Below are 15,182 nucleotides of genomic sequence, written 5' to 3'. Positions count from 1 at the left end.
GCCGTCTCTCTTCCTTTCGCCTTCCCTTCCTCCCTTGCGCGCCCATGTCCCCCAAAACAAGAGAGAGGCGTCTGGGTACGAGGCAGCTCGTGATTCATGATTGCCCCCCTCCACCACCACCACCACCACTCTGCAAATACGTTACAACAACAACAAACATTTTCTTTGTTGTTCTAAGTTACATTACATCAGTTGCTTCCCGCAATTTGCAGGGCTATTATAGGCGGGCGGTGGAGAAGAAAACTATAGTAAGGGTAAATGATAGCAGTGCTCTATTAAAAAAAACAAGTAATAACAATAAAAAATAAATGCCTTAAAACAATAAATTCAAGTGGTATATTTAATTTTGTTTCTTATAAAGTAAAGAAAAAGGGAATACAAGCTAACAAATTAACCTACTAACAAACGAAACAAATTACGAAAGATCGTTCTTCATTCTTCGTTGCTTGCCCAAGACAACGACACAACACAACGATAACAAAAGGGGACGGAGCCAAAAGAATGAACAATTACGCCACAGTTCGTACAACGGCACCCACCCTATCATAAAGAAATAAGCTAAAAGTGTTCAATTCTAACCTTAAAGTTCAAACATTTACAAATACGCTAAATTTGAATTTGAAATGCGGTCTCGGTAAATTAAAGAAACCATCTTCGTCGTCTTGTGCATTTTTCACTATTGTTCACTTCAGTATTTTGTAAGTGATAAGATAGCAGTATCGATATCTTTCCTCTTGTGGCGTGGCGTGTAGCTCCCGTTTCTCTTTTTGCACCAGACTCCATTTACCAGTTTTTTCCAGCTCTTCACACTTGTCACTGTATCCAAGACCTTCGGGATCATACGAGTCCACACGGATGGAGAAAATAAACAGACCACCTGTGATGAAAATAAGTAAAAAAGAGAGGCTAACTGAAGACTGGTTTATATGTGCAAACGACGCAAAAACCGGGGCGACCTACGGACCGTAAGCGCACGCCCCCAGGGGTGGGGACTACCATGATAATAGGCGGGGTCGCTCTTTAAAAGGGACTTTGTCATGTATTTTAACATATTTTTGGACAGCCAAAATATATATTTGTGCCGTAGGAAACCTTAAAATAATGGTCCATTTTTATTAACAATTGCTAATATTAGAGCACTGACACTGTTAACAAGCGTCTTTGGCTGCGAATGGCTAGGTTGGAAATGGATTACAACTTGAAAAATTATGGCTGAACTTTTCAAGTTGTTTCCGCGTGTCTTCAAAAAAAAAAACGATATTTATAGCCGTGGTTTTATTTCTATCCACAAATTAAGGTTATATCTTCCTTAAAATGTGCAAAGATAATTGATCTATTTCAGGAGTTTAAAGAAGCTACGACATGATTTTTGGTCTAAACTGTTTTGAAATTAGTGTTAGGCAACGTAACCCACGAAAAACAATCTGGTGGTGGCTCAAGGTTTAATGACCCCTAAAAGATACCATTATAAAACAGACCGAACGCCGTCAGTGAGACTTAAATCCGCAATTCATGCCCCTAAACGAGACGACGAACATCCCCGTCCCTTTAACATGAGAGTCTACTCAGGTCGGAGGGAGGGGGGAGGTGCAAGCATTAACATTATTACTAGAAATGTAAATATTTCCTTTTTCTTGTGCTTGCGCTTAAGTTTGCGTCGTTGGGTCGCACGTGAACATGTTGCCCGGGATAACACAAACACATGCGGTCTTTTATAAAACCTTTCGGCAGCCTATAAAGCATGGTTGACATGTACAACGTACGCACAAGCCTAGAGACTGCGCTTACGTATGCTGGCCTATACCGCCGGGGCTTGTACCGGTTCCGTAGCATAAAGCGACTAGAAGTACTTCTACTCTCCCCTGGATGGGATGCTAGTCCATCGCAGGGTAACCCACCAGCCGGTACCCCTTTATACACCTGGGTAGAGAGAGACACTGTGCGAGTAAACTGTCTTGCCCAAGAACTCGACACAATGACCCCGGCCAAGGCTCGAAGCCGGACCGCTCGATCCGAATTCCAGCCCTATAATTAAACCATTAGGCCACCGCCTCTCCAACACGGCTTATGGTAATCACACGTATAAAAACCCTTGTGTTTTATGCTCATCCTTACGTAGTATGTGTAAACCAGTAAGTTGAATTTAAGGTACAACCATAGCTAAGTTATTCACCTACCAGGCTTTACGAATCGTGCGCATTGCTCCAGCGCTCCAGGCTTCACTTGTCCATACACGATGGTGCCCGCGCACAGCACGACGTCATATTCAGCGGTCTCGACCTCCTTCATGTACGTGTCCTTCAAAGGAGCACAGATCAGTTTCTTGTAAAGATTCTTGGGTGCCGCTAAATTCAGCATTTCCTGAGAAATGTCTAGCGCATCAACATTAGTGTACCCTCTGGCTTTTAGCATTTCTCCAATCGCACCTGTACCAGCGCCGGCGTCAAGGATTTTCATGTCTTTTCTCGGGTTGGGATAGACATCTGCAGACTGCATGGCTCTATCAAACGCCTCCACACACAGTATATGGCCTTTGTAGCCCGAATTGTCGCTGATCTGCAAAAAAAAAAGTGACACCAGGATAGTTTTTCGTCAACTCGGACCCTTGTAAGCTAAAGACACGGCAGAACCCCAATCGAACTGATTTAAGTTACAGTCGGTCGTATTACTATAGTGTGATCGTCCGGGTGAGAGTAGTTCTGAGAAGAACTGTTGTTGGTGACTGACGTTTCGACAACCTGAGCGGAAGTCATCTTCAGAGTCAAGTGAAAAGTTGTTGTCAGTCGATGATGTTATAAGTCTGGTCCGTTGAAATTGATTGGTCAGTTGAGCCGTGATGTTATTGGCTTAAGACTCGTGTAAAGTTTGTTTGTTTGTCAAATTAAGTCGTTCTGTTCCGTCCATTGTCAGTCAAATTAGGTCGTTCTGTTTTCGGCTCGTTTGTCAGATCACACTGTAGGACCTACTGATACTCCTGGGTTAAAACCATTTACTATATTAAGATACAGTCATTTTAAGTTAAGTCTCAAGATTTACATCACATGTGTAAAGACAGTCAAACAAATGGTCTGTTTTATCTAAAAGAGTTGTTAGAGAATTATTTTATTTTTTCAGACGCTTTTAGCTTTTAGCCTGTAGGCGGGTTCTCTAAAACATGGGATGGGAAGAGGTCGGCGGTATAGAAGAATAAGGCCAGCGAGCGGGGAGAGTAAGGGGAGGGGGGGGGGGGCTTTTCATCATATCCCTTAGCCTTAGCGATGACTGATTGCTATCATTTATTTCACTCGGCGCCAAAATTAGTAGATAGACACCAAAACAGTCCCCTGTCAACCTGGGGTGCTCTTGCGTGGGGGTCAACTGTCTGGCGGTGTTCCATTTTTTATCCCTTCTTTAAACCTCTTAAAACTTCACTCAAATTCACGTTTACCCCCGCCTTTTATACCATGCCATAGAAAATACAGCCAATCAGAATACAGGAAAGCCGTTGTATATTCGACGGTATTCAACTCAACCTTCCCATCGTGCGCTGCGACTGTATTCTCGACGAAATTTAGTAAGCGTATTTTCTATGGCATGGTATAAAATAGTTACACAACACTTTCTCGTGGTATACTATGGAATATCTCACTTGTCACTTGTATTTTCTTGGCATACACACTCGCCTAAAGGCTCGTGTGTATACCGAGAAAATACAAGTGACTCGTGGGATATTCCATAGTATACCACTCGAAAGCGTTGCATAACTAGTCTATGTCTTCCAACCCAATTATTGTATAGCTCCTAATGCACTTGCGTATTTACCTCATGCCAGTATGAAGCCCGTTCATCGTACGCCATTTTGGTTTCTTCCAAGGTCGCGTTCATGCCTGGTAGTATCACGAAACGTCTCTTGGTGTCCATTTCGGTTGCCATGTCTACAGTACTTGGCAAATTGTTCAACTGAATCTAAACACGATTGAAAATCTGAAGGACACCTGATCTCGATCACAGAAAATTCCTTCGAGTAGCTGAAAATAAATCGAAGAAATCTCGATTAGCAAGTCTAATTTCGCTTTCCATTTTCTTATACCTTTTCAGTCCTAAAGTTAGTCAAAACGTTACAAGTAATATTACAACTATTCCTTTATGCATGTTAACTGTAACATTGTAAGTTAGGATATGTCTGCGTTCGGGCCAAGGGCCGTTAGGCCGAATCTTACCCGGTTTCCGTAGCATTAAGCGACCAGGAGCATTTCTACTCCCCCTGGATGGGATACTAGTTAATGCAGGGTTTCGCGTGAGTAATAGTCACGCGGCTATGATCAGTGGGCGGGTGTTTGAATTTGAGCCCATCCGGATTGTCATTACCACGAGCACTTTATAGACAACTGTCTTTGCGCTGGTTGTCCTATTCTGTGCGGCATACACTCTGCTGAAAAGACCCAATCAGGTCGAAACAGCTGTCCAGAGTTTGCATTTTTGACTTTCAGTTTGGACTCTATCATGTCGTTGTCCCGTTAAGGTTTTTTCATTTCTACGTAGTGTCAGCTTTGCTTATCTTGTCTCTGTATTTTTTTGGCTGATTAGAGCTGTCGCCAGCTCCTACGTACACCAGCAGCATTTTCGTCCGCGGTCCCTTGCTTTCTATTGTCACTTCCCCCCAGCATTAAATTCGCCGGTATCCACTTATACCCCTGGGTTGGGAAAGGCACTGTGAGAGTGCCCAAGAACACAACCCAACTGAACCCCTGCCAACGCTAGAACCTGAATCGTTCGATGCTGAGTTCTAGCCATAATATTTGTACACGAAGACCTCTGGCCGTGAGTTATTCGGTCTAAATTTTGTTATTAATCCTTACAGTTCCACTATCCACCCCAGACCGGCGAAATATATTTGTAATAATATTTGTGTCGCAAGAAACCTAAAAATAATAGTCCATTTTTATTACAAATTGCTATATTAGAGCACTGAAACTGTTAACGAGCATCTTTGGCTGCAGATGCTTCGGATGGAAACGGATTGCAATTTGAAAAAGTTACGCTAACGCTTTCAAGTTGTTTCCGCCCGTCAGCAAATAAAAAATATTTATAGTCGGAGGTTGATTTCTATCCGCAAAATAAGGTTATATCTTCTTTTATATGTTCAAGATAATTTTTTATGGGTTTAGTTTCGTACCACTAATTTCAGAACATTTGAGACCAAAAATCTGCGAACTAAATGCTCGTGACATTAAGCTGAGTACCTTATATGTAAGTAGGGGAGGGACGGAAGGATCATTTGAAAAATGCTGGAAGGTAAGCTGCAACGGAGAAACCCCACACTCCTCTACACTCTATACTTTTCGATCGAAATGATAGCGGTGAGCGACAAGGATGATTATAGCACTAGGATCATCCTCCTTTCATGTAAAATGTGACGATCCTAGTACTAGGATCATCTGAGCGCCACATGTTTTCAGCTTTCAGTTTACATGCGAAGGGTTGCAGGATCATCCTAGCGCTAGGATCATTCTATTTTACATGGAAGGAGGATGATCCTAGTGCTAGGATCATCCTCTTTCCATGCAAATGGCCCTAAAACATTTTCGTGCGTTCTGACTGTTAATTATTGCTGACATCGTCACGCAACACCGCCTACGGTAAAGATATCACGCAACACTTTGTGGTAGATCTTGCATGATATCAGTTTTGAACCGGGAATAGATCGATTGATTTATCGGTGAACCGCTAGAATTGCTGATGCATAGGTAGTTACTGCATTCTGTTGGAGCGAGTGTTCCATGTTTCAACATTTTTTCGACCGAAATGATAGCGGTGTGTCGAGGTTTGCGACAAATGCAGAACGCAGACCCACAGTCTCGCAAAACTCAAGTAAATATCGTGTCCATTACCATTATTGAGAGCTAACCGTAAACAAAGCTAACCGGAGCATTATTCAGGCAAACCACGGTGCTATTCAGGCTAATCGGAGTTACATGTAAGTCTGCGGGTTTACAGTTTGCATTTGTTGCACAGTAGTGATATGTTACTTAAAATTGAAGGAATCGGACGGCTGAAAGTGCGTATATAAATGGGTTCAATTATAAGCTGGCGGTGTAAGCCAATTTTGAGTGTAGGTTTGGGAGTACATTCGTATTTATCTGGCGGTTTCGGTCTTAAGAGTAAACGAAAGCTGTTTGCGGTCTAGGAACAACAAAATATGGCGGTTTGGCGAAATGAACAACCCCCTATGATAGACCCTCTATAATGAATATTAAATACTGGCGTCAAATCGTTAAAGGGAGACATGCTTTGAAAATGGCAGATACAATTTATACTTACGTCTCTCTCGATTCCACAGACTGGACTAAAGCCGAAACTCACAAAAGGATTTTATTGCACAATCCTACGCCTTCTACAAATAGCTCCTGGAGTTGTGCAATAAAGGTTGCGTGACTAACGCTAGACTGACCACGCGACCGTCAGCTACTGGGCTTTAATATTTTGCCTCCGGCTACAATTAGCATTGCAAATACAGTATTTATTCGATTAAGCGCTCTGGGCGCTTATTAAATTTTTGGAACTTGAGAGTGGGCGCTTATTCGAGGTTGGGCGCTTATTAAATTTTCATTACTTTTAGCAAGTAGTACATTTATTTTGCAAGAAAACAATGTATAATAACTAAACGTGAAGATGTACCAAAGCTAAATTTTAACTGTTCATTGAGAGTTTCAGTAAAAAACTCGGTCTTTGATTGTAATTTTACACTTGTCATGTATTTTAGTATTTTTATTAATTTTAGGACCAGTTAGTAATTTATATTTTTATAAATATTGTAATGCGCAAGTGAAAATCCTTGATTGATACTTGCGCAATATAAGTTCATTAATTATTATTATTATTAGTCTATTAGTAGTACTTAGTCAATTTCAATCTCAACTTCAATAATAATCAAAATTCCTCTTGTTTCCTATTTTTAAGGGGTGGGGTGGGCGCTTATTCGAGGCTGGGCGCTTAATCGAATAAATACGGTATATTTCATCATTATTGTAATTATTTTATGTGAATCAGCTCACATAATATAAGAAAAACAACTAAGAAAAAGAAACTATTGCGAAAGCAAAGAATATTCTTAAAAAAAAAGAGCCAGGCGGACGTCGTCGTGATGACATCTCAAATAGTTGAAAGAGTGTGTGAACCGAATTCATATCACTCCGTCTGTTGCGCCGGGGGGTGGAATTACTGTCGAAAATTTTGTTGGGGTACCGGTGTGCGGCCCGCTTTCTGAAAGTCTTGCATTCAGAGCAAAATACAGTATACGATTTTCCCTACACTATTTCAGGCCAGAACCCAAAATCGATAGCCTATTTCAGGCAAGACTGTACCCAGAAATCGCTTTACTTACTTACTTACTGCCCTATACGCCGTTGGCGCTAAGGGCAGCGACAAAGCTTCTCCAAACATGCCTGTCACGAGCTTTCTTTTCGATGTCTCCCCAGGTGTAGTCCGCCTCCAAGTTGTTCTTGGTCGTCCTCTCTGTCCTTTCCCTTCTGGTGTCCAATGAACTGCTGTCAGTTTTGGAATAGCTTTCCCTTCCATCCTAATCCGCTTTGGCTTGCGTTAATTTTTCCTTTTAATTATTCCACTATTGCGCTATTTTACCATATTAGGGCAAAAGAACGCGCAAATATGCCATGTTATTACACTGTAGAACAGGGCAAAAATACGGACGGAAAAACTTACGGAATACGGTTCCAAACTTATAGCAAAAGGGTATAAATAACCGACGTTTTTAAAACGCACTTTTAAAGGGATGAACAATAACAAGCATAGCTGAATAGCTTCTAGCCTGTTCACAGGCTGAACAGTTTCTTGCAAAAGTTTTACGTAATTGCTGACCAAAGCGCACAAGCCATATCCTATTTCATACCAAAAAGGCCAAAAACTATACCCTACTTGAGACCAAAAGCCATACCATTTTGCGCCGAGCATACCTATATGGCTTATGTAAGAAGTACCCCAGCGGAGGAGGCGGTTACGTTTTCTTTCAGGATTACCGTATTTAATTCCTCGAAATATCGCGCTCATTCCTTTGATCCAGAATTTTAGACATCTACATGCAAAATTTTTATCTATAAAAGATCTACAATTTAATAGGGTGGTCAAGTAAAGGACAGCTTTGTTGCGTTCTATTTTTTATTTAAGCATTAGAATTTACAATTATTCCACACGTCCAGTGCACGTTCAAAATATATGTTATGTCTTGATCATTGTTCACTAGCAAATTGACAATACTAAAGACCTTTAGATCAGACTACGACTGTACGACTACGAGATTTGCCAAATATGGTAAAAAAAGAGTACGCGGTGTGTACCAGTGCCATTTTGGCGGGAAAAATGTAACGGACGCTGTGAATTACAACAAATTACTTCGAAAAACTAACGGCCAAAAAGGCTTTCAAAAGTTAAGGGACGGACCATTATTTTTTGGAGGGGGGGGGGGAATGAAAAATATTGAAAAAAAATTGTTTGCAGGGCCTCGAAAGACAAAATAAATTGTTTGCAAACACGATATGTATAACAAAACATAGCTCGCATTTCGAATTAAAATGTTTGCAGAAGTGCATAAACTAAAAAAAAGTTTGCTGAGGAAATTTTTTATCCCCCCCCCCCCCCCTCCAAGAAAATAATGGTCCGTCCCTAAGCAAACTTCAGACTTTCACATTTATACAATGCAAAGCTAACTACAAGCAACTAACGACGATTATGTTGCTTGCAAAACTTGAATTTAAACTGGTACCGTATGGGGTAAATCTTCAATGAGAACTAACTACGATCATCAAATCATCAAATCTCATCATCAAATCTCGTCTCGTATGCCTACTCAGATCTATTTTCCAAAGGTTTCTTATAATAAGATTTCAACGACTCTTGTAACACTCCAGAAGGGTGTGCTGTGAAGTAACGGTTCCTTGCAAGTTGTGAGCTGCATCTGTTGTGGTTCAACTTTATCCTTGGTTCGTTTTTTTTTCCTTTGTTTTTGGGAAAGGTAATGAATGAAAATGAGATTAAAACAAAGGAAAAAATATATTTGAACCAAGGATAAAATTGAACCACAACATATCCACCACGAATCACTGCAGTACTTTGAAAGTGATGAGGTAGCAGAACCGAAATCTTTCCTCGTTCGGTGTGGTGTGAAGCTCGCGTTTCTCTTTGAGCACCTGACGCCATTTGCCAGCTTGCTCCAGCTTCTCGCACGTGGCGCTGAATCCGTACTCCACTGGATCATACGAGTCACAGCGGATGGTGAAGATAAACAGACCACCTAAAGAAATACACAGGAGACGGCAAAGAGGTTAATTAAGTCCGCGTTCGAGCCTGGTGGCTCGTCAGGCCGGAGCTTATCCCGGTTTCCGTAGCATGAAGCGACTATGAGTATTTCTACTCCCCCTGGATGGGATGCTAGTTCATCACAGGGTTACTCCCCAGCTTTAAATTCGCCGGTACCCACTGATACACCTGGGTGGAGAGAGGCCCATTGATACACCTGGGTGGAGAGAGGCACTATGAGAGTGAACTGTCTTGTCCAAGAACACAATGCAGTGACCCCGGCCAGGGTTTGAACCCCGGACCGCTCGATCCAGAGACCAGCGCACAAACCGTTAGCTATATATAGGCTACCTTGCCTCCCAAGAGACGGTAAACGTAACGATAACGGAAAATTTTAACAGTAAACGACGCCGTTACTTTGGGACGTCACGCAATACAGAAAACGTTGCGTGACGAAGTATGTTTGGCAATCGAATAATATCTGAAAGTCGTTCAGATGATGTCGATGGAGGGGGCGAGGGGAGAATCAGCTCGCATGCTGGTCCCCGACCGGGGGTTGCTTCCCTATTATTATTAGTTCTACAATTATGTGCCCCCCCACCCCCCCCTCCCCAAAGAAAAACCATACCCTGGATCCCTATGGATATGAATTCTGAGAGAGTTTTATTAAACTGGGTAGGAAAGAACGTGACAAGTTGTTTCAGGGTGTTCGCACTCAGTGGTTAGATAGGTTACTTGAGTCAAACATTTTTGTCATGTCACTTCAACTTAGGGGAAACATCACTGACACGCTTATACAAGCTGATATCTAATGGTTTTCTCAACTGTGGACAACATCGACCAAAATAGTGTGCAAATTCCTTATATCTCATAATCAGGCACTTACCAGGTTTTACAAATCGTGCACATTCCTCGATTGCCCCAGGTTTCACTTGTCCATACACGATGGTGCCCGCGCACAGCACGACGTCGTATTCAGCGGTTTGGATCTCATTCATATGCGTGTCCACCAATGGGGCGCAGATCAGCCTCTTGTAAATGCCCTTGCCTTTAGCTAGGTTCAGCATTTCCTGAGAGATGTCTAGCGCATCGACATTGGTGTACCCTCTGGCTTTCAGCATTTCTCCAATGCCTCCTGTGCCAGCCCCGGCATCAAGGATTTTCATGTCTTTTTTCGGGTTGGGAAAGACGTCAGCGGTGTTCATGGCGCGATCAAATGCTTCCACGCACAGGATGTGGCCTTTGTAACCTACGTTGTCACTGATCTAAAACAATAACGAACAACCAGACAAAAATATTTAGTCCGTTTAATCGTCATCATAAATTTATCGCATTCTTAAAGTGGGCTAAGGCCTACTCTGGAACCCAAAATCGCCCAAAGTCGCCCAAAATCGCATTAAGTCGCCCAAAGTCGCCTAAAGTCGCCCAAAGTCGCTCTAAGTATAGATATTTTCTGTAACAATGCTTTATGGTGTACCAGGATGATTACCATGTACATGTATACAACAACTGTACTTAGGTCGGTCACCTAAAATTGCCTTAAAGGTCATCTAAAATCGCCTAAAGTCGCTCAAAATCGCCCAAAGTCGCCTAAAGTCGCCCAAAATCGCCCGTAATTTTGGACAAAATGAGCTAAAATCACCTAAAGTCGCCTTAAGTCGCCCAAAGTTACGGAGACTTTGGGTCCCAGAGTAGGCCTGGGCTACGTAACGGGGATTTCGCAAATTTTTGGATTAAACTGTTCTGAATTTATTGATAGCCAACTTAACCCATCAAAAACATTATCTGTAAACATCTGAAGGAAGATGAAACTTTAATTTGCGGACAGAAATCAAGTAACGGCTATAAATTAATATCGCTTTTGTTTGAGACGCGCGGAAACAAATTGCATTACAGTTCCCATCAAAATAATAGTTTTCTAACGTAGAAGAATACCAACGGAGTAAAAAAATAACCACGAACGGGTTCGAAAGACAAAGATTAAGACGGATGGCGAACGACAAACTTTAAAAATCAAAATGTTGCCAATTTTTCCCGCTACGCTCTCTTTTCTTACTGTCTGCCATATTTTCTTGAGTTTTTGCATAGAAACTGACGTCACACTTTTACTTCACGTAATGCTTTGGCCGCGCGATGCGAATGCGACTTCTAAAGGCAAAAAGCGCATCTTTAGCGACAATTTTTAAACAACAATTCTCAAACTTTGTTAAATAGTAAGGTTTCCAGTATTCAGAAAAAATAGCTTTATAGACACTTTTAGAGGCGAATGGCGAGTGCCTTCCCAATGCTATTGTGCCATGTTCTTAAGGGTCAGTCAGTCCACGTGTTATGTTGAGACTATTATCTTAGGCCACCTCGCGATAATCCCTAGCCTGCGTCGCGACCGGACGTGTCACAAAACCTCGGTATAGCAGGGTTTAGTTCGTCTGCAACGCAGGCTAGATAATCCCCTCCTATTATGATTTTATCCCTTCACGCCATTTACAAATTCAGTACCAAATTGTGTTTTCCACTTAACTTGCTAGAGGAGAATGCGACAGTAGTATGAATTATTACTGATTCTCGAAAGTGAAATATATTAAGAAATCTTATTTTGATAACAGTAAACAGTCGTTGTGTTTCATATCGTTCTGATTGGAACAGTTGTTTTGCTCAGTAATCATGCGGCATTTTTGATATGCTCTTAAAGCTTTTCAGACACAAACGCTCTTCAAAATAAAGGCCAAGAAATGCTAGAAAACGATTTTTTTAGATAAAAAGCATCCTAGCCCACCAAAAGATTTCTTTTTTTGTTCAAAACTGAACCCCCGCTAATTATCGAAATTTTGGTTTTTGCTATGAATAATTAATAATTAATTAATATTATTTAACCAGGGTGGCCTTATCAGCATAAAAGTGCTGTTATCAATAAGGGCCCTGGAAAAATTAACATTTTTAAAAACTACCATGGATCCTCTCCTGCATGCCTTCCTCGGCGCCTCGCTTCCAGTCTGCCATCATGCCCGGCGTGAGAGGTCTGGGGACGAGTCAGCTTGGCTCGCCGCCTTCCAAAAGTAAAACGTCAGCTACTCTCTAAATCACAGCGCCTTCATTTCATAGTTACCTTTTCCCAACATGGAGCCATTTCATCGTAAGCCATTTTTGAATCCTCCACTGGGGAATTCATGTTCAAGTCCAAGAAGCGCTTGGGGTATTTGATTTCGTTCGTCATTTTCTGGAGTTTTCTGGATCAAAAATAAATCAGTCAGTCAGTCAGTCAATGATACACAAATCAAACCAAGAAAGGCACAAACATGAAGGAAACGAGGGTGAAAGAAAAGAAAAAGAAACAAACAGGGATTGGGAAGTAAGAAAGCAAGAGAGCAAGCAAATGAAAGAAAGAAAGTAAGAAAGAACTCGGAAAGAAAGAAAAAAATATTTTAAACTATGTAAAATATCAAGTAACACTATAAAAAAATTCCAATTCCATTTCTTTTAATTTTGTTTGTGAATCACAGTCCCAGGGACCCAAATCAATTTTCCCAGTGAACATTTGCCCAACCCGTTCCCATTGTACCCCTTAAGGTCCCTCTAGATAGAAAGAAAGAACGCAACCGGATTTCCGCCTTTTAAAAGTTCGGTAGATTTCAGTACCATCAGCGGCTTTCAATTTTTGCGGACTGCTCGAAAAGTGGAAGAAAATTTAAGCCTCGATCTACCACTCAATACTTGGGAAGACATTTTCGGCGATATAGAAATAACGTCGAGCTTTTAAGCTTGAGCTGACTCTAGATACAGAGATTTTTTTCTTGCATCGAAGGCAGGCGATTGCTTCGAGATCGGACAAGTCGAGCATCGCCGGCCTTAAGCCGAAGAAACGAGAGCGGCGAATCTTCGAAAACAAACCTCTGGGACAGATTAATTACTATGTTTACAGCTGATTGACTGGCGCGTGACAAGCTGTCAAAAATTCTATGATATTGTCATGAAGTATTGTCTACTCGGAACACGTAAGGAGAGTTAAGGAAGCAATCAGTAACAAATTAAACCATACAAAGGGCTTTGGCACGGTGCCGATAAAACAACAGCTTTCTGCCCTGTGCATGGGGAGCACAATAACCTTAAGCCGGAATTGTACAGGGCTCTAACGGGAAAAACCTGGCAGTCAGGTGCATAATTACAAGCGATGGCATATCTAATGAACTTTTGGGTTAGAATTTCGAAATTTCATGTACTGTAATCACTAAGTTATCCGCTTGCGTTCTTTACCAATTTTACCATAATCTACCCTTAGTAATAGCGGCTTTTTCTGCCGTGCAGAAGCGGCGAGATGCTAAGAGTAGTTCAAAAAACACAGACGACAAAAAATCCTGTGTTGACTCCGTCAAAACAACACACAAGCCTGTTCCACAACCAGTTCAACGAGAATTTACACGAATCTCCATAAATTCCTTCTTACAGCGAAATGGTCGTAGAAACAACGAAGATTTCGATGGTTTTTCAATTTAATTTTATTAATGGTTCGGGTTTTTTTTGCTCAACCTACAAACACACATTATTTACCTTTCTAGACAATAGTAATTGGTATGCAAAACGCAAAAAGATTTTGTCTCTGCGACCCGAATACATTTGCGACGCAATGCAAATTGGACGAAGGCTAGCACTAAATGAACAACTAACACGTATAAAACAGCATGTTTCAATTTAGTATGCTAGAATAACGCTACAATAAAGTTGGAAAATCCTACATTAAGCAAAAAAGCGAAAAAACTCGGTTATATATTATATAAAATTGAATATATCGTTAGATAATTATGCAGATGACTGATTCTTAAAGAAAACAGTCCGATCGAGGTCCACCCTAAATTCAATGCAACAATTTTATGGTGTTAAGCGTGTCGACAAAATTGTGCTGTCAACATGCAAAGTAGATTTCTTGGAAAAAACACAATTCTAGCTTCTTTCCTTTCGAGGTACGCGTTCGGATTTTGCTATAATTGCGCAAATTTGATCTAACTGTACAGTAGAGTCACGATTTCTCGTAACAGTCCTGGGGAAACTTGCTTCGAGAAATCGGCAGGTTTGAGAGATCAGGGGTAACAATTCAAGAGAAGTAGTATCTAAGGGAAACGAAGGGGTTCGAGCAATCGGGAGTTTCGAGAATTTGCATCGAGGAATCGGGATTCTGCTAAAATTTTCGTCTCCAAGACTCGAATTTTTTAAATTTAACACCTATGACCAAGGCTCAAAATGAGCATTGAAAAACACTTTAAAATTCATGTAAATGACTAAAATCAGAACGAGGGAGGAATAACCACAACCGATAACATCAATGGACCTGAAAGACTTTTGCACAATTCCGCTTCCGACATTTTATAAACTGGATCAAACTATAAAATTTGCACAAATTGGTGACCAATGTTGCTAGCGAAGGATACCACTAACCAAAATTTCCAGCTACAAAGAAGGATAAAATGAGACTTACCGATAAAATAGCAGACGAGGGGCAGGAAGGAGCAACAACGAGCTGGTGCACAAGCGAAAGTGAAATCACTGGAAAGAAAAAGATCAATTTATACGCGCGATATTGTGCAATGAGAGCCAGACGCCTGTTGCGTTACCTTTGTTATGTCACGTGCGCTGTGACGTGGCATCGCGAACATTGCAACAAAGGGAATACAGTTTGCGAAAGAAAGTCGAAAAACTTCAAGAAAAAACCCTGAACCCTGAAGTCGAGAATCGTACTATGCAGCTTGCAAAAATAATAGGAAAATAAATAAAAAATAGAAAGAAAAATGTGTCGAGATATGCGAACACTGAATAAACCTGTCAAGAACGACTTGGACTGGACTGTGGACGGTGGATCAATTTTTGTAACAAGAATCACTTTTATAACAAGAGAGGATAAATCC

At 41.2% G+C, this 15,182-nt stretch overlaps 2 protein-coding genes across 2 annotated transcripts; both read right to left on the bottom strand.

The window, feature by feature from the left end:
- Positions 1–309: 309 nt before the first annotated feature.
- Positions 310–6,441, bottom strand: LOC144639256 (methyltransferase-like protein 27). The gene is made up of 4 exons (XM_078498552.1): positions 6,301–6,441; positions 3,802–4,007; positions 2,178–2,556; positions 310–877 (listed from the first exon to the last, which is right to left on the bottom strand). The coding sequence occupies exons 2-4, from the start codon at positions 3,910–3,912 to the stop codon at positions 684–686; spliced, it is 684 nt and encodes a 227-aa protein (XP_078354678.1). The 5' UTR covers positions 3,913–4,007; positions 6,301–6,441; the 3' UTR covers positions 310–683.
- Positions 6,442–8,626: 2,185 nt separating this feature from the next.
- On the bottom strand, positions 8,627–14,985 carry LOC144639257 (methyltransferase-like protein 27). The gene is made up of 4 exons (XM_078498553.1): positions 14,756–14,985; positions 12,395–12,515; positions 10,178–10,556; positions 8,627–9,286 (listed from the first exon to the last, which is right to left on the bottom strand). Exons 2-4 carry the CDS (start codon positions 12,500–12,502, stop codon positions 9,093–9,095), a joined length of 681 nt encoding a protein of 226 aa, XP_078354679.1. The 5' UTR covers positions 12,503–12,515; positions 14,756–14,985; the 3' UTR covers positions 8,627–9,092.
- Between the last annotated feature and the right edge of the window lie 197 nt (positions 14,986–15,182).

The sequence above is a fragment of the Oculina patagonica genome, chromosome 14 (assembly GCF_052425735.1).
Source record: "Oculina patagonica isolate OP01 chromosome 14, crgOcupat, whole genome shotgun sequence".
Classification (NCBI taxonomy): Eukaryota; Metazoa; Cnidaria; class Anthozoa; order Scleractinia; family Oculinidae; genus Oculina; species Oculina patagonica.
This window is presented reverse-complemented; position numbering and strand designations above follow the sequence as displayed.

Bases quoted from the DNA above. Each gene is read 5' to 3' on its own strand.
- LOC144639256 (XM_078498552.1), bottom strand. From the start codon at position 3,912: ATGGCAACCGAAATGGACACCAAGAGACGTTTCGTGATACTACCAGGC. The intron at 2,557-3,801 runs GTAAATACGCAA...TTTTTTTTGCAG, and splicing joins GGGCTTCATACTGGCATGAG to ATCAGCGACAATTCGGGCTA. The intron at 878-2,177 runs GTAGGTGAATAA...TTTTCATCACAG, and splicing joins CGCACGATTCGTAAAGCCTG to GTGGTCTGTTTATTTTCTCC.
- LOC144639257 (XM_078498553.1), bottom strand. From the start codon at position 12,502: ATGACGAACGAAATCAAATACCCCAAGCGCTTCTTGGACTTGAACATG. The intron at 10,557-12,394 runs GTAACTATGAAA...TTATTGTTTTAG, and splicing joins TGGCTCCATGTTGGGAAAAG to ATCAGTGACAACGTAGGTTA. The intron at 9,287-10,177 runs GTAAGTGCCTGA...GTATTTCTTTAG, and splicing joins TGCACGATTTGTAAAACCTG to GTGGTCTGTTTATCTTCACC.